This window comes from Tachysurus vachellii, chromosome 9 (assembly GCF_030014155.1).
Source record: "Tachysurus vachellii isolate PV-2020 chromosome 9, HZAU_Pvac_v1, whole genome shotgun sequence".
Taxonomy (NCBI): domain Eukaryota; kingdom Metazoa; phylum Chordata; class Actinopteri; order Siluriformes; family Bagridae; genus Tachysurus; species Tachysurus vachellii.
In genome coordinates, this window is record NC_083468.1 from 10,272,745 (window position 1) to 10,297,118 (window position 24,374).

At 43.0% G+C, this 24,374-nt stretch overlaps 2 protein-coding genes across 4 annotated transcripts in view; one reads left to right on the forward strand and one right to left on the reverse strand.

Annotated features, from left to right (window-relative positions):
* Positions 1-24,374, forward strand: part of LOC132851049 (latent-transforming growth factor beta-binding protein 4) — a 424,131-nt gene that overhangs the window by 126,618 nt on the left and 273,139 nt on the right. The gene's annotated exons all lie outside the window — the stretch shown is intronic.
* LOC132851040 (spectrin beta chain, non-erythrocytic 4-like) overlaps positions 1-24,374 on the reverse strand; it is an 87,296-nt gene that overhangs the window by 32,790 nt on the left and 30,132 nt on the right. Inside the window, exons 17-19 of one of the 2 annotated variants that reach the window (XM_060877611.1) lie at positions 19,686-19,888; positions 9,068-9,158; positions 3,184-3,330 (exon numbers count right to left, since the gene is read on the reverse strand). In XM_060877611.1, the coding sequence (XP_060733594.1) occupies positions 3,184-3,330; positions 9,068-9,158; positions 19,686-19,888 (441 nt within the window). Of the gene's footprint in view, positions 1-3,183; positions 3,331-4,096; positions 4,193-9,067; positions 9,159-19,685; positions 19,889-24,374 lie in introns of those variants that run through there. The other variant, XM_060877612.1, reaches the window with a different exon arrangement.

A 24,374-nucleotide genomic window follows, 5' to 3' on the forward strand; every position in this document is an offset into this window, starting at 1 on the left:
ATTACAGGTCAATAGGAGGGGTTTCACACTTTCTGTATAAAAATAGACTATGGAAAACAAATCTGCAGCATCATCATTAAAATTCAGTAGGATACAGTATATAATACAGTAAGTTAGACTAATTTGACACTATCTCACACTAATTTAATCTATATGTTTCTGTAATTAAAATGAAAAGGTAAAACAAAGTAGAGTAGCCTGAACGACTCAGATCTCACAGTCCAGTGCATTGTGAAGAAAGCGAAGAAAAAGAAAATACTGGATAAGAAAGAAGAACCATTTTGGGATTAGAATTTTTTGCACATATCTATATATAATTGTATAGTTATAAACTTACATACAGTATAACTGTAAGTTTATTTTGGCTATAAGCCTTTATAGAATTTTAGGTCTGGGCTAAAGGTTTACATGTAACTTGACTATTTGGTATCTGGATGTAAGGTTGGACCAGTATAAACCAGTATTTCCATATGTTGTAGCTATAACTTGGAAATAAATTTGAATTAATTGGGAGTATGCAGTCTGGCCCATAAATATTTGTACATGAACAAAGTTTTTTTTTTTAGCTCCCTAGAACAGTCTTTAGATTTGTAATTAAATAACAGAATTGCTCACATTAACTTTCAGTTTCTACAAAGCAAAGTGATGAATATTTCACTCAGAAATCCCTCAGATTACAAGATAAAACAAGTAGAAAAATATACAGGGATAACTAATTCGTATACCAGAAATTGTACAGACATCATAAAATATACTTCAAACAGGAAACAAGATATTGAAGTAAAACTATGTGAGGCATTTTTTCAAAGAACACAAAAAGACATGGCAACAATAATACAAGTGTAGGAGAGTTTTCTTAAGATTTTTCAAATGTCAAATCCAAAAGAGCATAGGCAAAAACAGGTCAAACACAGGTCTGTTCAAAAACAGACCATCGTAGGCTAGGTAAAGACAGGGGGGGGATAAATTATCATACAAAAAATACAGGAATGGTAAGAAAACGTTTGGTTGGAGTCAACAGAACGGAAAATATACAAAACATCCAGTACAACACATACAAGGATGTGCTTTGAAGTGCTTCCAACATGTAGGGAAGTCTACATATATATATGTGAGGATCAGGTTTAGACAAATTATTGGCCATATAGTATATTTAGCCCACCCACATACTGGCAATTTTAGGGAGGTGAGAGAGAACCTATGTGGACAGTAACCAATTGTCATAGGAGTTAAATGAGAGTTTACATATAGCTGCATTTTATAAACTCCACAAAATCAGCTCCTCCTTGCTAATTCTTCCAAACTAATTTCATAACACCTGAGGGTTTCATAACACACAGTTCAATCAGATGCTGAAGACGATGCTACAAAAGGTGGGAGATGAGGAAGGACAGAACTGGGACCTCCTCCTTCTTTACATCCTCTTCACCTTCCAAGAGGCTTCCCAACAGTCCAACAGTCTCCTCTTCAGATGATGACCTCGTGGGCTTCTGGATGCTGGATACCGGGCTTCATGCAGCTGGTGCACCATGAGATCAAAACCCCTCCCAGAATGGTGGTTCAACAGTGGCCATACCGAGTCTCAAATGCCCGCCGTCAGGGTATAGAGGAGGAGGTGGAACAGATGCTGAGGGATGGGATCATAGAGGAGTACACCAGCCCATGGTCCAGCCCCAATGTGGTGGTGCCTAAGTCTGTCGGAAGCCTCCGCCTCTGTAATGTTTTCTCTGTAACGTAGGCTCAACCAGATCTCAAAGTTCGACAACTATCCCCGCCCCGAGTGGACAACCTTGTGGAGTGCCTGGGGAAGGCCTGCTTCACTTCCACCTTATATCTGACCAAAGGCTACTGGCAGGTTGCTCTCTCCCCAGACGCAAAACCCAGAACAGCATTCCGCACCACCCATGGCCACTGGCAGCACCGAGTTCTTCCTTTTGTCCTACATGGAGCACCGGCCACCTTTCAGAGCCTCATGGACATCTATGTCGTAATCCACTCTGCCATGTGGGCCAACCACTTATTCCATCTGGCGGAGGTTCTGGGAGCACTCCGGAATGCCGGGCTAACGGCTAACCCCCCACAAATGTCATCTGGGCCTGTGTGAGGCACAGTACCTGGGCTACTGCATCGATTGGTGATTACTTGAGACCATCAAGGAATACCCCTGACCTTCGACAAAGATGCAGGTACTTGCCTTCCTGGGTTTGGTGGGATACTACCAAAGATTTGTCCCTACCTTCTAATCTGTAGTTTACCCCATCTCAGATTGGACAAAAAAGGGCCAACCGGACTGGGTGCAGTGGACTAGCAAGTGTTCCTCCTCTTAAAAAGGCACTTACCTACCACCCCGTCCTGAGGACCCCTGAGTTTGGCCTCCCTTTCATCCTCCAAACAGACGCATCCGAGACAGGCTTAGGAGCCGTCCTCTCCCAGGAGTTAGAAGGGGAGGAGCACCCTGTCCTGTTCATATCGAGGAAGTTGACCCCCTCCGAGATGAACTATGCTGCAGTAGAACAGAAACCCTTGCAATTAAGTGGGCCATCAAAGAACTCCGCTACTACCTGGCAGGGAGACACTTGGTCACCTTGGTCACCCTTGGACAAGATTAAAGCGGATGAAAAAGGCGGCAGTTCTGTACCATGGCCTGCGCTGTTGACTTTTAAGAATTAGACCAACCAACTCCTGCCAAAAAGCAGGGAGCCAATCAGAAGCACCTCTGTGGCACTCACCCACTGCCTGGGAAACACAGTAGAGAGCTAGGCTCAGCAGAACAAGGGAGGAAAGGTAGAAAACCCCCTGAAGGATCTAATGCGCCATCTCCCCATTTCTTTGTGTTTCCAGATGCTTCATGCTGAAGGACACTCTCCTCCCTCACCTCACGGCTGGCTGCACCTTTCATGCCGACCTCAACCTCCTGGACAATTTTCATTCAATGCTGCTCCATATCTCACTCACTCCCTTACCCCCACTTCCCCTACACCAAATAAACTGCACTACGTGTGTTTGTCCCACCTGACTTCCCGACTCAGTTCTGTTCTTTCATGTCCACCTCTCTAGAGTGCCCCACAGTGCTCACCAATCAGGTGCTTTGCGCTACAAAAGGCAATGTTTCCAAATATTAACAAAGCACAAGCGGAAAGCATCCAAAGCTTTGAATAGATCACTCACACTTACAGTCCTCACCTTTTGAATTTTGTCGAGCCACTCTTTGTTCTGTGAGAGTTCAGCCATGAATGTTTGGTGCTTTAGCCATTTCTTATGGAGTTGCTGAGTGTCATCACAAGTAGAGTCACGTACCATTAGCATCTTCTCCATCACCCAATCACCCAGCTGTAAGACACATGCATATACTGTTATAAAAATTTCCCCAGCAAGACTTTTTCTGCAATACTTCAATCGTAACCCCTAATCAGCACTGGTTGTCTACCAAATGTAAAATAATTCTTCAAAGTAACTCACAGAAATGCCCCTGAAGTACAGTATGCTTAGTATGTTCAGGTCTGCAGTTCTTATTGTACTGTCCAGGGGGCATAAAAATAGCATAAAGTGCCCAAACCACCATGAATATTACCTCTCAATTCAGTGTACTAATTTGGATAGCCAGATTCATCACTGGTCAAATTTAATACATAATTGTTTTCTGTCTGCTATAATTTATGTTTATTTTCTATGTGAAGGCTAATCAACTCTCAACTTAGAAAGCCAAGGACATTTGTTAGGTTGGATTGTGCTGCAGCATTATAAAGGCATCCTGTACATCCTGTTTGGGGAAGACATACATTTGTGTGTAATACCTTTGTCTTTTTAAACATCCTTGAAACAATACATATATATATCTCTATGGCCATTGTGTATTTATTTATTAATATTGTTTATAAATGTCCCCACGTACATTACTATTACAAACACACACATGACAGTTACAGACACAACAAGCACTACAAGTAACAAGCACTCATACACACACACACACACAATCCCACTATCCTAGAAGCATGTAAAAACCTATCTATACACACCATCCCAGAAGCACAAACAGAATAAGAATGCCTATACATATACTGTCAAAGAAGCATGTACAAACACACATACACACCAGAAAGGCCACTGATTATGTGCAAAATCAGAATCCTTAGCAAACCATAGCATGGATTTCAAGTCAATCGTGAAAACCCAGCAGATGAGGATCCACAGCTCAGTGGGTAAAAAAGGAAAATGAAGAGAACGTAGAATTTAGTCGTCTCTCTGATGTATTACGAGATAAAAACATTGAGGGAAAGGTGGGAGATGTCTGAGAAGCGCATGATGGAGAGCGGAGGATGTAGGAGGATTGTTTATCCTCCTATACTTTTTTAGAAATGCTCCTGTGATCTATTTATGCTCCAAAACGATCTATATTTTTTCGCTTCTTGCTCCTCCTCTTCCCGCTTTTACCCCTCCCAATTTCTTTGTTCAATGCATTCTCTATGATAGTAAGCTCAGCCCAGAGACCCAGTTTCTTTCTGCTGCAGCATCCAAGAACAACAGTGTGAGGTAAAAAAAGATGGAGAGAGACAGAGAGGAAAAGAGCAGGAGGGGGAGAGTGAGAGAGAGAGAGAGAGAGAGACTATGTATGCACTATGGTATGATGTTAAGCTCTAGTCTCATTTTAAGCGACTTAAAAAGGAGAGAATTAATTACTCTAGGACCAAAAGTCTAAAACATAAACATAAGTTTTTGAATGTATTAAATTACATTTTATTCAGTCTTTATTGATTGGAAAAAATCTTCACGATTTTCTAACAGTAGTGGCCATACTACATTCTTTGCATGAAGTTGCAGTGACTTCACATGTCATGTAGAAAATTCAGAAAGCTTTAAAAATTACACAGTTTTTATCTTGGACATCGGAGAATCAGAGGAGACAGCATTATAAAAACAAAACAAAGTTAACTGAACTGTAGGCAGATAAATGCTCAACCAGCTTTTCATTTAAACCATGGGCTAGTTTTCTTAATAGGGGCATACTGAACCCAAACCCAAACTTTAATTTTATAAAATTTAAAAAAAATAAAAATAATTTTAAAATCAATTGTGAATTACAGACACGATAAGCCAGAGAGACATTATAATTTTACAAACTTAATTTGGTATCTTGTGACTGGCATAAACTGAATTTAAATTAAATACAAAATAATAGTAAGTAGTGGATCATGTGCTATTTTAAAAAGTATGGAATAATGAGGGTGGAAGCCATTTTGTTAAAGTAGTCCAAATTGGCAAGATTGCAACTAGGACTCACTCACTCTCATACACACGTGGACAAAATTGTTGGTACCCTTCAGTCAATGAAAGAAAAAACTCACAATGGTCACAGAAAAAACTGACAAAAGTAATAATAAATAAAAATTCTATGAATGTTAACCAATGAAATTCAGACATTGCTTTTCAACCATGCTTCAATGGAATTATTTAAAAAAATCTCATGGAACAGGCCTAGACAAAAATTATGGTACCCCTAACTTAATATTTTGTTGCACAACCTTTTGAGGCAATCACTGCAATCAGACGATTCCTGTAACTGTCAATGAGACCTCTGCACCTCTCAGCAGGTATTTTGGCCCACTCCTCATGAGCAAACTGCTCCAGTTGTTTGAAGGGTGTCTTTTCCAGACGGCATGTTTCAGCTCCTTCCAAAGATGCTCAATAGGATTGAGGACAGGGCTCATAGAAGGCCATTTTAGAATAGTCCAATGTTTTCCTCTTAGCCATTCTTGGGTGTTTAACTGTGTGTTTTGGGTCATTGTCCTGTTGCAAGACCCATGACCTGCAACTGAGACCAAGCTTTCTGACACTGGCCAGCACATTTCTCTCTAAAATCTCTTGATAGTCTTCAGATTTCATTGTACCCTGCACAGATTCAAGACACCCTGTGCCAGATGCAGCAAAGCAGCCCCAGAACATAACAGAGCCTCCTCCATGTTTCACAGTAGGGAGAGTGTTCTTTTCTTGATATGCTTCATTTTTCCGTCTGCGAAGGTTTCATTTTTGTCTCCTCTGTCCATAGGACATTCTCCCAGAAGCTTTGTGGCTTGTCAACATGTAGTTTGGCATATTCCAGTCTAGCTTTTTTATGATTTGTTTTCAACAATGATCGTCTCCCATGTAGTCCACTTTGGCTCAAACAACGATGGATGGTGCAATCTGACACTGATGTTCCTTCAGCATGAAGTTCACCTTGGATCTCTTTAGAACTCTTTCTGGGCTCTTTTGTTACAAATTCGGATTATCCGTCTCTTTGATTTGTCATCAATTTCCTCCTGCGGCCACGTCCAGGGAGGTTGGCTACAGTCCCATGGATCTTAAATTTATGAATAATATGTGCAACTGTAGTCACAGGAACATCTAGCTGCTTGGAGATGGTCTTATAGCCTTTACCTTTATCATGCTTGTCTATAATTTTCTTTCTAATCTCCTGAGACAACTCTTTCCTTCGCTTCCTCTGGTCCATGTTGAGTGGTCCATGTTACCAGACAACACAGTGCCTACCTGGAGCCCTACATATAGGCCCACTGACTGATTACAAGATTGTAGACACCTGTGATGCTAATTAGTGGACAACATGTGAATTAACATGTCCCTTTGGACCTATTATTTTCAGTCTTTTCTAGGGTACCATCATTTTTGTCCAGGCCTGTTCCATGAGTTTATTTTTTTAAATAATTCCATAGAAGCATGGTTGAAAAGCAATGTCTGACTTTCATTGGTTAACATTCATAGAATTATTATTTATTATTAATTTTGTCAGATTAAATACAGAATAAAGTTTTTTCTGTGACCTTTGTGAGTTTTTCTTTCATTGACCGAAAGGTACCAAAATTTTGTCCACGTGTGTATGCCACATTACTCCAGATTCTTGTCTGAATGAAGCGCAAGTGGATGCCCAGAGTCTGTCAGGTGACACAGCATCTCATTCCCTTCTTCTTGAGAATTCCATGAGAACAGCATGAATGACTATAGGAGCAGGGAGTTTACTAGCCATGTAGGACCTGGAACACAGGGGAGGGGACCGAGTCCAGGCTATAAAACCTGATAAAAATGTGTAAAGAGGACCGGCTTGTTTCATCACAAATATCACAAAGGTAAACACCCCTAGACAGGGCACTGGATGAGGCGATACTTCTAGTTAAGTGGGCCCTAACATCTAGGCACAAAGACATGCTGCATGCCCCTGTAGGTCTGGGTGATATCCTCCACTACCCAGTGCACTGATAGGAAACAAGATAACCTTTGTTGTGGCAGCTAAAGCAGACAAAGAGAGAAAAGAATTTACGCCACAAGCAAAATGACTAGATGACTGGCCTCCATGGGCATTTTGGGAATATATCCTGGCCTGGGATGTAAAACAGCTTTGACCACCAGAATGCAGGTTTGCCCATTTTCTTTTGCACAGCTTTGCAAGGGGTCATGGAAGTATGCTAATTCAGTGCATATGTGTTTTTCAAATTTGGAGGAAAATTATGTGTGCTTCTACTTTTGTTGTGGGAAGTAGTACCAAATACCTACTTTATGTATTGCAGGGTCAAAAACATTTGTAGCAACATTATTGCCATTAGGTTGAAACCATTTACAATAGCTGTCAGATTCCATCAAATATGTGTCTTGCCTATACTAAAATTCTAAACTAAAATTTTAAAATCATCTCTAGTCTCGCTATCCAGAATCCTAATCAGTCTGGCTTTAAAATAACATACCCCATGGTTACTGCCCGATACAGCCCATTCTCATGAGAGCTGGAATTCAGGATGCCTTGCAGCAATGATTTGCATCCTATGTGAAGAGATGGTGGTATAAAATGGCACAAAGAGGATCCACATCCGGCACAATGCTTAGTCCTCTTCTGTTCTTCCTCTATTTCTAAGGTTATATGCTTAAATTGGCTTTCCTACCACTGCTAACCTATCAACTCCTCCCTCAGACATCTCATCATATATGAAAGCACATCAGCTTAAACCTAATCAAAGCAAAGCTGAGCTGCTGTTCATCCCTGGGGATGCATCCCTCTGTCTGGATTTTGTGATCTCCCTGAAAATGGATACTGGATCACGAATCTCCCTATCTGTCACAATACAAACTTGGGGTAACCAGGGAAAATCAGCTGTCCTTTTTGCCTCATACTTTTAAATTTGAAAGTTTATGCCGACAACAATGACAACACTGATGCTTGTATTCAAAGCCAAAAATGGACCGGCACCTACTTACCTTAAAGCACTCATCACACCCTGCACACTACACTCCTTACAATCTTCTAGCATTGCTTGGCATCTCTACTTTTGACCTCCCAAATAGGTTTTTTTTTCATTTTTCAGATTGACACTATGGCTGTATGGAGGAAATGGGTCTGTATGTACACATACATCATAATTTTTATTTAATGCTGCATTCCATAATTTTCATCTATCTATACCACCTACAGTACATTACACATGTGAATGGAGAAGAGTGCTTTTTCTTTCTGATATGGACTATGTTTAAAAACAAACAACTGTCTAAACAAGTGTTCACAGAGATTATAGAGACTGTGATTTGTTATCAGAATGTCATCTGAGAATTTCTCTGCTGATGTAGTTCAATAAGGGGGCACGGTGGCTTAGCAGTTAGCACGTTCGCCTCACACCTCCAGGGTCGGGATTCAATTCCCGCCTCCACCTTGTGTGTGTGGAGTTTGCATGTTCTCCCCGTGCCTCGGGGGTTTCCTCCGGGTACTCCGGTTTCCTCCCCCGGACCAAAGACATGCATGGTAGGTTGATTGGCATCTCTGGAAAATTGTCCCTAGTGTGTGATTGCATAAGTGAATGAGTGTGTGTGCCCTGCGATGGGTTGGCACTCTGTCCAGGGTGTATCCTGCCTTGATGCCCGATGACGCCTGAGATAGGCACAGGCTCCCCGTGACCCGAGGTAGTTCGGATAAGCGGTAGAAGATGAATGAATGAATGAATGTAGTTCAATAAGCTTTATAACTTGATGTGAACTCTATACATACAAACATACATACGTGCATACATACATACATACACACGCACAGTACCTCATGACAGTCCTGCAAGAATCTCTGCAGCTCCCACTGATCGCTAAGTTTTCTGAGCCACTGCTGTGCCACTTCACGGTTCTGATTCCCTCTGTCAGTCAAACACATTTGAAACATAAATTAAAACTCATAATATTCACACTTTTATTTATATGTCCTGCTACCCAATTTTAAGACTTTTTTAGAACTGTACATCTATAACATTTGTTTTCCAATCATTGCAAACAATTATAATTGAAACAAAGCCCCAAAATTATTTTCTGTGATCTGGGCTGCTACTGACATCAGGTGGATGTAAGTTGTAAGTAGAAAAAGGGGCAAGGCCAATATGACAGCACAAAAATCATCTTTTAGCATCAGCTTTCAGGCATTTATTAAATATTTGTCTTTGACAAAAAGGAAAAAACTAATGAAGAAACATAAAAAAACAAAGAAAGAAACCCCACTAGAGACATGACTCTAGACTAGGCAAACTTTTTGACTCGCGGGCCACAATGGTTTCTAAAATTTGACAGAGGGGCCGGGCCAGAATAGGAGATTGGTGTGTTTGTGTGAACTAATATAAATTAAATGTAAAAACCATTACATGAAAAGATTTGGCCTTTAACAGGCAGCAAAACACCATTGTGCTTAGTTTATTGTAAAAATTGTTTTACAAATTTATTAATTTAATAACGTAGTAATAAACTCTCATTCAGTTTCACTGGGAACAGTGTTGTTGGTCTCCTTTTTTTGCAAGTGCATCAATGTCTTATATTTGTTGTAGCAATTCTCAAGATAGATCCGAGGTGTTGGTCAGTTAACTTGGCCTTTTTGTTTAATTTGCTGGCTTATATCTTCGTCAATCAATTCCACACAGCGAGTCACAGTTCTGCGTGATAAACTGATTTGTTCAAATTTGCCTTTGCTCTCTGGACACAAGAGACCTGCTGTCTCAACCATGCAATCTTTTAAAAATTCGCCTTCAGAAAAAGGCTTACTGGCCTTTGCTAATTTGAATGCCAGCAAAAAACTTGCCTTAGTACTTGACTCTTGAATAGCAGTTTGTCTGTGAAAAAGGTTTTGCTGAGTATGTAAATTAGCCGCCAATCTCTGAGCTGTAGCTGCCCGTTCTTGTGGAGACTGTTTACTAGCATAGTTAGCATGTTTTGTGGCAAAATGACGGCTGATGCTGTATTCTTTAAAAACTGCTACAGTTTCTTGGCATATCAGACATACAGCTGTTGATCGGCCTTCAGTGAAAAAATATTTTGTTGTCCACTCTTTATTGAACACTCGGAACTCACTGTCTACTTTTCTTTTCTTCGGTCCGCTCATTTTTACTGAAGGGCTGAAAGTGCAAAGCGACAAAATGAAGTAGAGAGTAACCGTAATGCATCACACTCAAGGATCAATGTCTTCGGGGTGCGCCATCTGCTGTGGAAAGATGGGAATTACAGCTAGGTAAAATGATTGTGGTGTCTTTATAATAAAATTTAATAATATAATGTGGACGAGTTCGGCGGGCCGGATTAAAAAGCCCAACGGGCCGTAGTTTGCCCATGTCTGCTCTAGACTCTAGGAGCCTAAGTTGACAGAAAGTCTGTAATAACTCAAATAAGCTACAGCATGGGCTACAAAAGCAGAAGATCAGATAAGTTTTCATTTCAGAAACAGCCAAAAACAAGAATCTGAGGCAAGCATGGGCACAGGTGCACATTAATTAAACTGTTGAAGTGCAGTGCAGAGTCTTTGCCCATGATAGCTTCAGATTATTGTTTTTGGCTGACAACGGTGAAACCCAATGTAGTCTTCTCCTGTTGTAGACCTAGTTTGAATAATTTGCAAATTTGAGCCTGGTTCTTTGCTTCTCATTGACAAAGGGCTTTTTATTTTAGCTTTACATGAATTCTGAATGTACAGGATTCCTTAGCCCTGCCTCCTGAAGCATGTTTACTGTCCTTGCCATGCACTTCACCCCATCTGCCATTTGCCATTCATTTTGTAGGTCACTGATATAATCCTACAGTTGTTAGGTGACATTCGAAAGGTTGGCAGTCATCCCAATCATTGGGGAGTCATTTTCACCCTCTGCTGGTCTGTAGTTTTGTTGTCTCCAATGTCTGCAGCATCAACTTTTTCTTCTAAACCTCTGTATTTTAAATTTTAACAATTGAACCCTTTTTTCATTTTAAAACTTCAATTCTTTTGGCATGGTCTATAGTTATTATTTCACTTCAATTACTTTTGAGGTACTACTAGTCATCCAGGTGGTACTACTGATAACGGATAGTAATGTCAACAGTAGTGATTTTTATACTTTCTTTCATTAAATAAGATTTGGTTTAGGTGATCACCTAATTGGTACTTCATTAAGCAGATGGCTGTCATTCAATAACGTGACAATAATTCAATAACAACAAAAATCCAGAAAAAAGCATTTCAAAAAAGTTATAAATTGATTTGCATTTTAATGATTGAATGAGTGACCCCCTATCAATCAGTAAAATTTCTGGCCTCCAGGTGTCTAATATACTTGTCACATGTATAAAAAACTCCTGTCCACGTAAGCAATCAATCAATTATATTCCAAACTCTCCACTATGGCACTAAGACCAAAGAGCTGTCCAAGGATGTCATGGACAAGATTGTAGACCTACACAGGGCTGGAATGGGCTACAAGACTATACCCAAGAAACTTGTGGAGAAGGTGGCAACAGTTGGTGCAAATATTTGTGAACAATAGGAAACACAAAATAACTGTCGATCTCCCTCGGTCTGGGGCTCCATGCAAGATCTCACCTGGAGTTTCAATGATCATGAGAACAGTGAGGAATCAGCCCAGAACTACAATGGAGGAGCTTGTCAATGATCTCAAGGCAGCTGGGACCATAGTCACCAAGAAAACACTTGGTAACACACTACACTGTGAAATCCTGTGGTGCCCGGAATTACCCCCTGCTCAAGAAAGCACATGTACAGGCCTGTCTGAAGTTTGCCAATGACCATCTGAATGATTCAGAGTAGAACTGGGTGAAAGTGTTGTGGTCATCTCTTTTGAATCAACTCAACTCGCCATGTTTGGAGGAGGAGGAATGCTTCCTATGACCCCAAGAACACCATTACCACCTTCAAACATGGAGGTGGAATCATTATGCTTTAGGGGTGTTTTTCTGCCAAGGGGACATCTGTTTTTCTGGATTTTTTTTGTTTATTATTCTGTCTCTCACGGTTAAAATAAACCTACCATTAAAATTAAGATCGATCCTTTCTTTGTCACTGGGCAAACATACAATATCAACAGGGGATCAAATATTTTGTTCCCCTCACTGTAAGCTTCAGCAATTATTTTTAAAGAGTAGTGGCTTCCTACTTACTATTTTGCCATGCACACCATTCTTGTTTGGTGTTTGCTTGATGGTGGACTCATGAACATTGCCATTACTCAATGCAAGAGTGGCATGTAAGTTATTAGAATGGCGATGTTCATATCAGTGGAAAGGTGAAGGTCAAACTAGAAATTCTTTAGAAAATCTTTTCTCGTGAGCGTTTACTACATCTATCTATCTATCTATCTATCTATCTATCTATCTATCTATCTATCTATCTATCTATCTATCTAAGTTGGGACACTGTACAAACTGTGAATAAAAAAGGAATGCAATAATTTACAAATCTCATAAACTTATATTTTATTCACAATAGAACATACAAATGTTGAAAGTGAGACATTTTGAAATGTCATGCCAAAAATTGGCTCATTTTGGATTTCATGAAAGCTACACATTCCAAAAAAGTTGCAACAGGTAGCAATAAGAGGCTGGAAAAGTCAAATGTACATATAAGGAACAGCTGGAGGACCAATTTGCAAATTATTAGGTCAATTGGCAACATGATTGGGTATAAAAAGAGCCTCTCAGAAGCCAAGATGGGCAGAATTCCCCCAATGCTGTGGCAAAAAATAGTGGAGCAATATCAGAAAGGAGTTTCTCAGAGAAAAATTGCAAGAGTTTGAAGTTATCATCATCTACAGTGCATAATATCATCCAAAGATTCAGAAAATCTGGAACAATCTCTGTGTGTAAGGGACAAGGTCAGAAAACCATACGGGATGGCCTTGATCTTCGGGCTCTTAGACAGCACTGCATCACATACAGGAATGCTACTGTAATGGAAATCACAACATGGGCTCAGGAATACTTCCAGAAAACATTGTCGGTGAACACAATCCACCGTGCCATTCGCCGTTGCCGGCTAAAACTCTAGATCAAAAAAGAAGCCATATCTACACATGATCCAGAAGCGCAGCCGTTTTCTCTGAGCCAAGGCTCATTTAAAATGGACTGTGGCAAAGTGGAAAACTGTTCTGTGGGGACAACCCAAGTTGTTATCAGCGCTCAGTTCAGAAGCCTGCATCTCTGATGGTATGGGGTTGCATGAGTGCATGTGGCATAGGCAGCTTACACATCTGGAAATGCACCATCAATGCTGAAAGGTATATCCAAGTTCTAGAACAACATATGCTCCCGTCTCTTTCAGGGAAGACCTTGCATTTTCCAACATGACAATGCCAGACCACATACTGCATCAATTACAACATCATGGCTGTATAGAAGAAGGATCCGGGAACTGAAATGGCCAACCTGCATTCCAGATCTTTCACCGATAGAAAACATTTGGTGCATCATAAAGAGGAAGATGCGACAAAAAAGACCTAAGACAGTTGAGCAACTAGAAGCCTGTATTAGACAAGAATGGGACTTCTAAGTGAAGAATTCGATCGGCGCTGGCGAAGTGTTCTGGCCGGAGGAGTCGGGGACGGAGGAGGGTGTTGGATTGCAGTAGCAGCGATGCGTAGGAGCGGCTCGAAAGCGAGGATTTAAAGGAGGGGAAATTACGGAAGTCGTGCCGGATTGGTGCGCCTCATGGACAGCTGATTAGCATCTGATGCAGCTTATTACATGGCCTGCCTGAACTTACGCGATGCTTGATTTCAGTCAGGACCATTTTGTCAATGAAGGTTTATTGCGAGCATACAGTTAGTGTTGGCGGGATGGTTCTGTTCTGGGAGAATTTTTCCCACACGCCTGTACGCAGGCATGGACAGGGCAGGGATGCAGTGCTGGGGAATGAATAAACCCCCAAAACAAACCATATGCCAGAGGGGACCCCCCAAACATAACTGATGCGTGGCGCTGTAGACCGCAAAGCACGATCGGGGGCATCTCGGGCGAGCAAGGCGGCATGTGATGTATTTTCGGAGGATGCGTCGCCCAGGGCTGGCTTTGCAGCGTAATCGCGACAAGCTTGTTGCTAAAACACATGCGCCCCAGCCGCGCGATATGACAATGCACGTTGTATATCCACTAAGCCATAGTGGAGACGGCTGGGGAAGCGTCACCCAGGGCAAGCGCGGCATGCGGCGGTGAGCATGGTGTGGAGAGCGTTGCCGAGGCGGATCGTGGGAAGGACTGAAGCATCCCTGAGCGGCGAGGACGAGGGCGCGTGTATAACCGCCGCTATAGTGGGGACGGCAGGGGCGGCGCGCCCTGTGGAGACTCTGGAGCTGGGAGCTAATATGCATAACGGGGGCGTGAAACGAGAGCGAAGGCAATAGAGGCAGAGGAGAGAGAGGGAAGGGAACACAAATTAGGATGACAGGCATGATCAGAGGAGGTCCATGGCTTTCTGAGCATTTAACATGTCCTTAGTTCCCGGACGGACGTGACATTCGTATGCCACGGAGGACCATCGTCACAGACCTTTTAAGGTGGGAATCGTGGTGACCGAGGCTGCAGTTGTCGCGGCTCTGATGCAGAAGGACTGGGCCGTGTAGAGCTCCGGTGAGAGGCTGCAGGATTAGCAGGCCGTGCGTAGACGGCCGGCGAACCATGACCTTGACATGGCTTTGCTCTCCTCGGTTATAAACAGCGGTTCGTTGTGACGTGCATGAGGGCGAAGACCCAGATACCGGGACATGGAAAAAAAGGGGCAGAAATCTGTATTAGTGCGAGCGATTGCGACGGGAATACCTTTAAGATCTTTGTCGGACTTTGAGTGTTTTAGAAAAAATTGAAAAATAATGTTCGTCAAGGGTGACATCAGAGACTGTGAGGTCATGAAAGGTGTCGAAGTTATTGTTGCATGTTGTGAATTCACCCACGCTGAGGAAACCGTAGAAAGCACACAGAAACCACATCCAGGAGAAAATCCTGATAAGGACTGAAGCACCCCTGTCTCAGTTTAGTGACAAGTTTTTGGACAAGAGGGAGGGTGAGAGGAAGTCGCTTGTCTCCGCCTTTTGGTGTCCTTTTCCTGATGCCGTCGAGGAGCAGGCGGATGGATGGATGCCACAGCAGACTGCAGACAGATGGGTCCAAGCATCTTAGGTGGAATTGGATGCCTGCGACTTGGCCTTTGATGGAGGAGGGTGGCATTTTCTGAGCTTGAAGACAATGTATGAAATAAGCGCTCACGAATGCGAGGTTAACGGGCAAAACGGGGACCGAAAAGGTAGCGCTGAAGCTGGCAAAGCGAAACCATGCGGAGTCATAGGCTTTTAAAGTGGATTTGGCAATACTTGATCTCATGTACTGCGAAGCTGCTGAGAGGTAGGATTGCAGAGTGGAGCGAAGTCGAGGATGGTCTGGGCAAATGCTGGGCAAGGCAGGCCTGAAGGAGAGGCATCTGGGCACAGTGCTTGGAACTCCTGAAATTTAAAACGAGACAAACAGTCAGCTATTTTATTGTCGAGGCCGGGAATGTGAGCCGCACGCAGTAAGAAATTGCAGGTGATGCATGTCCACAAAAGACACCTTAGAAACTTGTTAATAAAGGGGACTGAGGAACACCCTTTGTTAATAATGTGGACGGTTGCTTCATTATCGCAGTACACAAGAATTCGTTTCCTGGACCACAGGTTACCCCAGACGATGCACGCCACGACAATGGGATATAGTTCTAACAAGGCCATAGAAAGAGCGTTAGGGGGAAGAGCTGACAACTCTTTTGGCCAGGAGCTGGCGAACCACTGATTATTAAAGAGACCTCCGAAGCCTTTTGAGGGGCGGAGTCAGTAAAGAATTTGAGCGCGACAGAAGTCTCTACCGCATCATTGTAAAAATGATGCAGTTCATAGAAATGCAGTTCGGATTTGCAGCCTGTGTCCAACGTGATTGAATCATGCAGATTCTCAGCCGTTTTTGACATGTCGAGGAGTCTGGAAATGAAAGAGCGACCTTGCGGAATGATCCGCATAGCGAAATTTAAATGTCCTAAAAGAGAAAGCAGTTCTTTCTTTGAAATGGAGTCTAAAAAAAGTGTCTTTCATGATATGCCTAATGCGATCGAGTTTATCGAGGAGCAGCGAGGCTTGCATGAGATTGCTATCTAAATTAATTCGGAGGAATTCTAATGTATTTGAAGGACCCACTGTTTTTTTTGTCTGAGAGGGGAATGCCCGAATTTTTGAAGGTTTCTTTCAGAATGTTGATACTTCGCTCTGGTTGAGAATTGGGGTAGTCGACGATGAGGAAATCGTCTAATAGGTGGAGGGCGAATGGCAGCTTGCAATTATTTAGGAGAATCCAGCAGAGTGCTTCCGATAAGGTATTGAAGATGCCCGGGATGCTGCGACAGCCAAACGTGAATCTGACGGCAAAGTACTGTTTGTCACGCCATTGCACTCCAAACAGGTGCCATTGGGACGGGTGAAACGACATGATTTTGAAGGTGTCTACGATGTCGGCTTTGCCCAGCCAAGCTCCGTTTCCGGCTGTCTGGATGAGTTGGATGGCATTGTCGAGGAATCTTAAGGCTGTTAATGCTTGGGATTCGATGTTACGGGGAACTGAGGAGTCTATGATTAGACGTTTTTTGCCAGAATACTTCCGTGTCGCTACGCGTAACGGGTAAATCCTAAATATAGAGAAGGCAAGATAATCGAAGGGGCCGATCATGTATCCTTTATCTACCTCTCTAGCCAGAAGAATATTGACCACTTCGGGTTCTTTGAGAGAGGACTGGAGGTATGAGATCATGGGATTAACCTGAAAGGCGAATTTAGCGGATCTCGGGCACAGAGAGGGGGTGTGCATGAACGCGCCACATAGAGAGCAAGACAGCGCGCGATGTCCGGTGAAATGCCTGCTAATGAGTGCTAGGTCCACAGCTGACCAATCCAATCTTTGGATGTACATGGCTGATTTAGCCGAGAAAGATTTATGGTACTCGTTGAAAAGAGTCCCGCCGTTGGTCTTAGCAAGGTCTGAAATGATGGCTAGGTAGGTGTCAAGCTCTACCCTGCGCTTCGGATACGCGTTGCAGATGACGTCTGGCATGGTTAGGCGATTAGACAGCCTTAGGTCGTTGTCTTTAAGAAGTACGGAAACGTCCCTGCAGTCGACCATGAGTTTTTCCTGGACTTCGGAGCCCAGCAAGATCTTAACTAAATTAATGTCATTACCAGAGGGTGAGAGATAGCAGCAGCAGGTGGAAAGAAGGGGGCACCGGCGGTAGGAGCTGGAAGGGCTGTCGCTAATGTGCTGTGGGGGCTTAGGTCCATGCTGGCTGGTGAGGAGAAGGCGGGGGCATCGAGAGCCGGTGGAGCAGGTGTTGCAGACGTGATGGCTGTGTTGGGTCTCTACATGCAAAGGTAGATTTCCCAGGGCTTGGATCCTGGCATCGAGATTGGAGAGGGAGAGATGTATGTTGTGGAGGGCTGTCAACACGGGATCTTCTGAGATCGGTGGGGCGATATCGGGTCGAACAGTCCTTCTTTTTGGAGCTGATGGGTTGTTTGGGCGCAGGCGGTGTTTTCTTTTAGCGGTGGCCTTCTTGGGGCCAGAGGTAGGGGTAGATTGGGTTGGAGGTATTGCGGAAATATTTTCCAGGAAATATTGGAACAGTTGGCTATGATCGAGACCGAGCGGCGCCTGGATATTATGGCTGAACAGGGTTACGAGGATCCTATCGACAGGCCATTCCACGATCGGTAGAGGTGATAGACATGCTAGCCGAGGGCTTCGGCGAACCGATGGGCCATGGGGATTTTCCGTAGGGCCCGGGTCTTCTTCAGAGCTCGGATAAGACATGGTGAGTAGAATGCATGCTAATAGTAGCAGAGAATGCGTACGATAGCAAGCAGCGTTGCTAGGTTGGAGCAACAGCGGCGATGCATAGGAGCGGCTCGAAGGCGAGGATTTAAAGGAGGGGAAATTACAGAAGTCATGCCGGATTGGTGCGCCTCGTGGACAGCTGATTAGCAGCGGATGGCCTGCCCGAACTAACGCGATGCTTGATTTTTTTAAATGTATGTTTTTATTATTAAGGGAAATAAAAATCCAAACCCACATGGCCCTGTGTAAAAAAGTGTTTGCCCCCCTGTTAAAACATAACTGTGGTTTATCATGCCTGAGTTCAATTTCTCTAGCCACACCCAGGCCTGATTACTGCCACACCTGTTCACAATCAAGAAATCACTTAGACCTGACTGACAAAGTGAAGAAAGTGAAGACCAAATGATCCTCAAAACATCATGCTGAGATCCAAAGAAATTCAGTAACAAATGAGAAAGTAAGTAATTGAGATCTATCAGTCTGGGAAAGGTTATAAAGCCATTTCTAAAGCTTTGAAACTCCGGCAAACGACATTGAGGGCCATTATTCACAAATGGCGAAAACATGGAACAGTGGCGAACCTTCCCAGGAGTGGCTGGCCGAATAAAATTAAACCTTGACTTTTGGAAAAATACTCTGTGGACTGACAAGGCAAAAGTTGAACTTTTTGGAAGGTGTATGTCCCATTACATCTAAAAGTAACACTGCAGTTCAGAAAAAGAACATCATACCAACAGTAAAATATGATGGTGGTAGTGTGATGGTTGGGGGCTGTTTTGCTGCTTCAGGACCTGAAAGACTTGCTGTGATAAGTGAAACCATGAATTCTGTGGTCTGCCAAAAAAAGTGACGACCATCTGTTCGTGACCTTAAGCTGAAGCGAACTTGGGTTCTGCAGCAGGACAATGATCCAAAACACACCAGCAAGACCACCTCTAAATGGCTGAAGAAAAACAAAATGAATACTTTGGAGTGGCCTAGTCAAAGTCCTTACCTGAATCCTATTGAGATGTTGTGGCATAACCTTAAAAAGGTGGTTAATTCTCAAAAACCCTCCAATATGGCTGAATTACAACAATTCTGCATAGATGAGTGTTCCAGAATTCCTCCTCAGGGCTGAAACAGACTCATTGCAAGTTAATGCAAATGCTTGATTGCAGGATGGCCCAACCAGTTATTAAGTTTAGGGGGCAAGCACTTTTTCACACAGGGCCATGTAGGTTTTGATTTTGTTTCCCCTTAACAATAAAAACCTTAATTTAAAAACTGCATGTTGTGTTTACTTGTGTTATCGTTGATTAATATTTAAATTTGTTCGATGATCTGAAACATTGAAGTGTGACAAACATGGAAAAAAATAAATAAATAAATATATATATATATATATATATATATATATATATATATATATATATATATATATATATATATATATATGAGAGAGAGAGAGAGAGAGAGAGAGAGAGAGAGAGAGAGAGAGAGAGAGAGAGATGAATTTTATGTGTTTTGTGAAGTTGTCTGACCTGGTAATGAGTAAATCCACCCGATCTTGGATGCGCTCAGAGTAGATGTTGTTCTGGCTGATCAGACTTTCTCCTGCCTCAATCACAGCTTTGATCCGGTGCAGATTGAGCTCCATCGCCATACTAAACTCTTTATGTTTCTTAATGGCTGCTTCCACTGTTTCCACTGTGGTAGGAAGCTCCACATGGGCCAATGATGATTCCTTATGAGAAAAAGAAAATAACTTCTATTATATCTTCATTTAAGTAATAGCCATAAAAGTGCTTCCCCACATCAGGAAGTGCAATTTGACACATGCAAATAATCAACTATACTGTACACAGTTAGACACATTTCAATATTGATCAAACAAAATTTCTTTTATTAAAGACACAAAATTCAGAAGAATACTGCACACACCTATACATACAAATAACCATAATTGATTAATAATTTTTTAACCCTAATCTATATCTGCAAACATTTTGTTCATGAAATGAATAGTGAAAAAGTTGATTATGTGGACTTAATTTGACAACTTAACATCAACAACTGTCCAGCAAATAACACTGTCAGTACTATGCTTTGATATTTTCCCAGTGTTCTGGCAGCATGTTGCGTCATGTGTTCGTTGCTTTGTTTTGTTGTCACATGTCTGTTCCCTGCCTGTTCCTAATGGGCTGTTAATTAGCCTGCCTATTTATCCCATCCGTGTTGCAGGTAGCTTCGTAGAGTCCTCACCTTTTCTTTGTCCTTGTCTCGTCTTGTGTTTGTCTCAGTGTTAGTGATCTAGTTCCCTTTCGAGGGAACTTGAGGCTGCATCAGGGCTAACGCTATGGGAATGCTTCTGTGAGGAAGTTGTGTCTAAAGCTCTGTGTGCACACATGCCAATATAATGGCTCGGTAAGGACACCTGACAAAGTCATTACTTCCAGCAAGTCCATATAAGGGCATCTACGTCACATTACTCCAGCTTCTTTGTCTTCAGGAAACTGTTTGTGTCGATTGTCCGTCCTGTCTGTCTAGTGCATGAAAAATAAATAAATAAATAATAATTACTGTGTGTGTGTATATATATATATATATATATATATATATATATATATATATATATATATATATATATATATATATACATATATATTTCAAGAGCTAGGCAGGGAGAAGTATGTTGGTATCCAAGCATTTTAAGTGCACTCTCTTTGTGTTGCTTGTGTGGGAGAGGAGCATGCCCGGTCGGCTCTCGAGTGAGCCACCTGTGTGCATTGCGAATGTTTTACTCTGTGCAACCCCAATCCCTCTTGGCTTATTCTCCAGTCAAGCACCTGCGCCTTGTGGTTCGGGTCCCACGTCCACCGAGGCCCTCTCCAGACTCTGTTCGCTCGGTTTTGGGAGCTCGCACAGGGATTTCTCAGACCCGGAAGAGAGCATACTGCTTTGGTGGGAAGGGGCTTTCCACCTCTGATCTGCCAACGCAATCAGTGGTCTTCGAGGAGCTCGAGGAGTTGAATTTAGATTGGCCTGAAGAGGATGTTAGTGTTGTCCATTCTAAGCTACACAACCCCTTTCTGACTTCGGGCCGCAGGCCACCTCCACGCAGGAGGCTGCCGTTTTTATCCCTTCAGGGCCATCTTCCAGATGCACCAAACCCCTCCTAGCTCACTCTGAGCAGTGAAAAGGGCAAGTATGGTGGCCGTGCCCCCCCGTCTAAGACTAGAGGAGCCGGTCAGCATGCCCAGGCCTAGACCCATCAGGCGAGATGGGACCTTAGGGCCGTCATCTCAGCCAGGCGGGCTAAGAAGGAATCCTGATGCGCAAGGGCTGGGGTTATTAAAAGCGTCCTTTTCAGGAAGGCTCCCCTTACTGCCCACCCCACAGCCTCTTTTGGGAGCAGTAGGGTCTGTGCCTGTGATCCTTTTCCTTGCACAGATCTGTTCCCTGTGCAACCGGGAGATCTGCACAAGGTTGACACCACTCTCAGATAACCGGGCTGTTTCGCTGAGAGCAATTTTCATCCCAGGGAATGTAAGTTGGGAGGCAGACTTCCTGTGGAAGCAGGTGCTGAGGCTCAGGGAGTGGCATCTCCACCCCCACATGGTGGAGAGAATTTGGCAGATTTTCAGCCAGGCGGAATTGGATCTGGTCACCTTCAAGGAATCGACTTACTGCCTGCTGTGGTTTTCCCTCTCTCATCCGGCCCCTCTGGGCCTGCCTTGGTACGGACGTGGCGAAGGCTCCGATTGTATGCCTTTTCCCCAATAGCTCTGCTACCGCAAGTCCTAGGCTACGTGGCCATGAACCTGCTCTCGGTGCCTCCTCGGTAGGCACCCTCTGGTCTTTCACTTTCTGCGTGGTGTCAGGCAGCTAAGGCCTTCCTGCAGACCATGCCTTTCTTCCTGGGACCTCTCTCTGGTCTTCTAGAGGCTGATGGAAACTGCCTTTGAGCCCATGAAGGCCACCTCTGAAAAGTTGTTAACCCTGAAGATAGCTCTGCTCCTAGCCTAGGCCTCTCTCAAAAGAGTAGGAAATTTGCAGGCCCTGTCAATCGCCCCAGCCTGCCTAGTAATTGCCTCTGGCATGTTCAAGGCTATTCTGCACCCATGGCAGGATATGTCCCTAAGGGTCCCAGGATGGTGGGTTGTCCAGTCATCCTGCAGGCCTAATATCCCCTGCCCCATGAGTCAGCAGAACAGGAGAGGCTGCATTTGCTTTGACCAGTAAGGGCCTTGAAAATGTCCACCACTCCAGCTCGTGGCATAACTCCTCCTGCATTTTTGACTGTTTTGGGAGCCGGAACAGGGATATTCCAGTTTCCAAAAAAGCGTCTGGCACACTGGGTAGTGTAGGCCATTACTCAGGCCTATGAAGCGCATTGTCTTGCCTCACCTCTCGGCATCAGTGCTTCACTAGGGGTACCACCTTATCCAAGTGCCTTAGCCAGGGGTGTTCCCCTTGAAGATATTTGTGCTGTGGCAGGTTGGTCCTCTCCACACACCTTTATCAGGTTCTATAACCTGGACCTGGAACCCACTCCAGGGTCCCAGGTCCTGCAGGGCTATTGATGTTCTGTTACCAGTCTGCTCGTGCTCTCTCACAGCCTCTGGCGCAGTCATTGACCGGTTGGTGTTCTAATAGTGTCAGCCCTGATGCAGCGTCAAGTTCCCTATAAAGGGAACTACACCAGGTTACATGTGTAACCCGGTTCCCTGATAAGGAAACGTGATGCTGCATTGCTGGCCACGCCCCACGTCCTCTTGCACTATAGATGCCCTTATATAGACTTACTGGCACGTAAACACTTCTTTAGGTGTCCTTACCGAGCCATTATATTGGCATGTGTGCACACAGAGCTTTAGACACAACTTCCTCACAGAGGCATTCCCATAGCGTCAGCCCTGACGCAGCATCTCATTCCCTTCTCAGGGAACCGGGTTACATACGTAACCTGGTGTAGTTTTTTGCTGTGACTAGTATCAAGTTTCCTGTGGTTTATTTACCTGTCCATGTTCCCTGTTGTTTTTGTTAATAAATTGTGTTGTTTTGTTAACCCTGCACTTGGGTCTGGTTTTATCCATGCCATGGCACCACCATTACTGACAAAAATATAGCAAATTTATTTGCAGATGAAATCTTACTCAAAACTCTTACTCATCTACATGGCTACTAAATTGAATTTGACCTGTACATTTTAAAATGTACTAATTATTAATTTACTCATTTGGTTTGTATATGTTTGTTAATAATGGAAATCTGTATTTTTGTATGTTGCTCTAGATAAGGGCATCTGCCAGTGCCAAATGATGTATGTAAATGTTGATGTAAATGTAAATCATCCATCAATTTTGTAGTGAAGGTACGTGTCAATGTTTACACAAGCCAAACTGAATAAAAAAATTCCACCTGATTGACAAACGTTTGTACTGGCATGCATATATTACACCCATGCATGCATAGCACAGATGATCTGCATTTGGGGTCACCACAAGACTACATAGAAGGTAAAGCTCATGCAGCTGAAATAAATAGTAAAGAAAATGTACATAAATTAATTGAAGTAGATGCAATTTTTTACAATCTCATAAAATAAAAAAGTGAGGTGAATGAAATGTTTTGACATGAAAGCAGAGTTGTCCACTCTACCCTGGTGATTGTGGACATCACCCAGTGAAAATGCTTTTTTTTAATGAAAGCAAAGTGTCTCAATGAATAGCATCAAGAATGCACCAATTCACCCTTCCCAATCTCATGTCGGAAGCTCAGAGAACCGAGAGGCCCGATGACGACATGCTAAAGAGTATACGCCTCATTGCAGATATATACTAGATCAGTCACTTAGTTCTGGCTCTAATAGAGCATATCACAAAAAACAGACCTAAATTATACACAAATTAAGTCAATGTAACACACCCATCCTCTTTTATACAGCATGCACAAAATACAGAGAATGGCTAAAAACATACCATTAACCACTAACTTGATAACATCATTGTGCCAGCTAAAACTGTGCAGCAAATTAGAAGACACAGATCCACAGAAAATATTCATATACAAAGATGAGAAAAAAGCCTTAATCACTATAAGTCACTATAAGTGAGTTTTAAATGCATGAACTAAAGAAAGAAAACACCCAATAACGAGTAACTAGCATGCTAGTTAAAACAGTTTAGAGAAAAAAATAAACACTGATCTCTAACAAAATAGATATACCA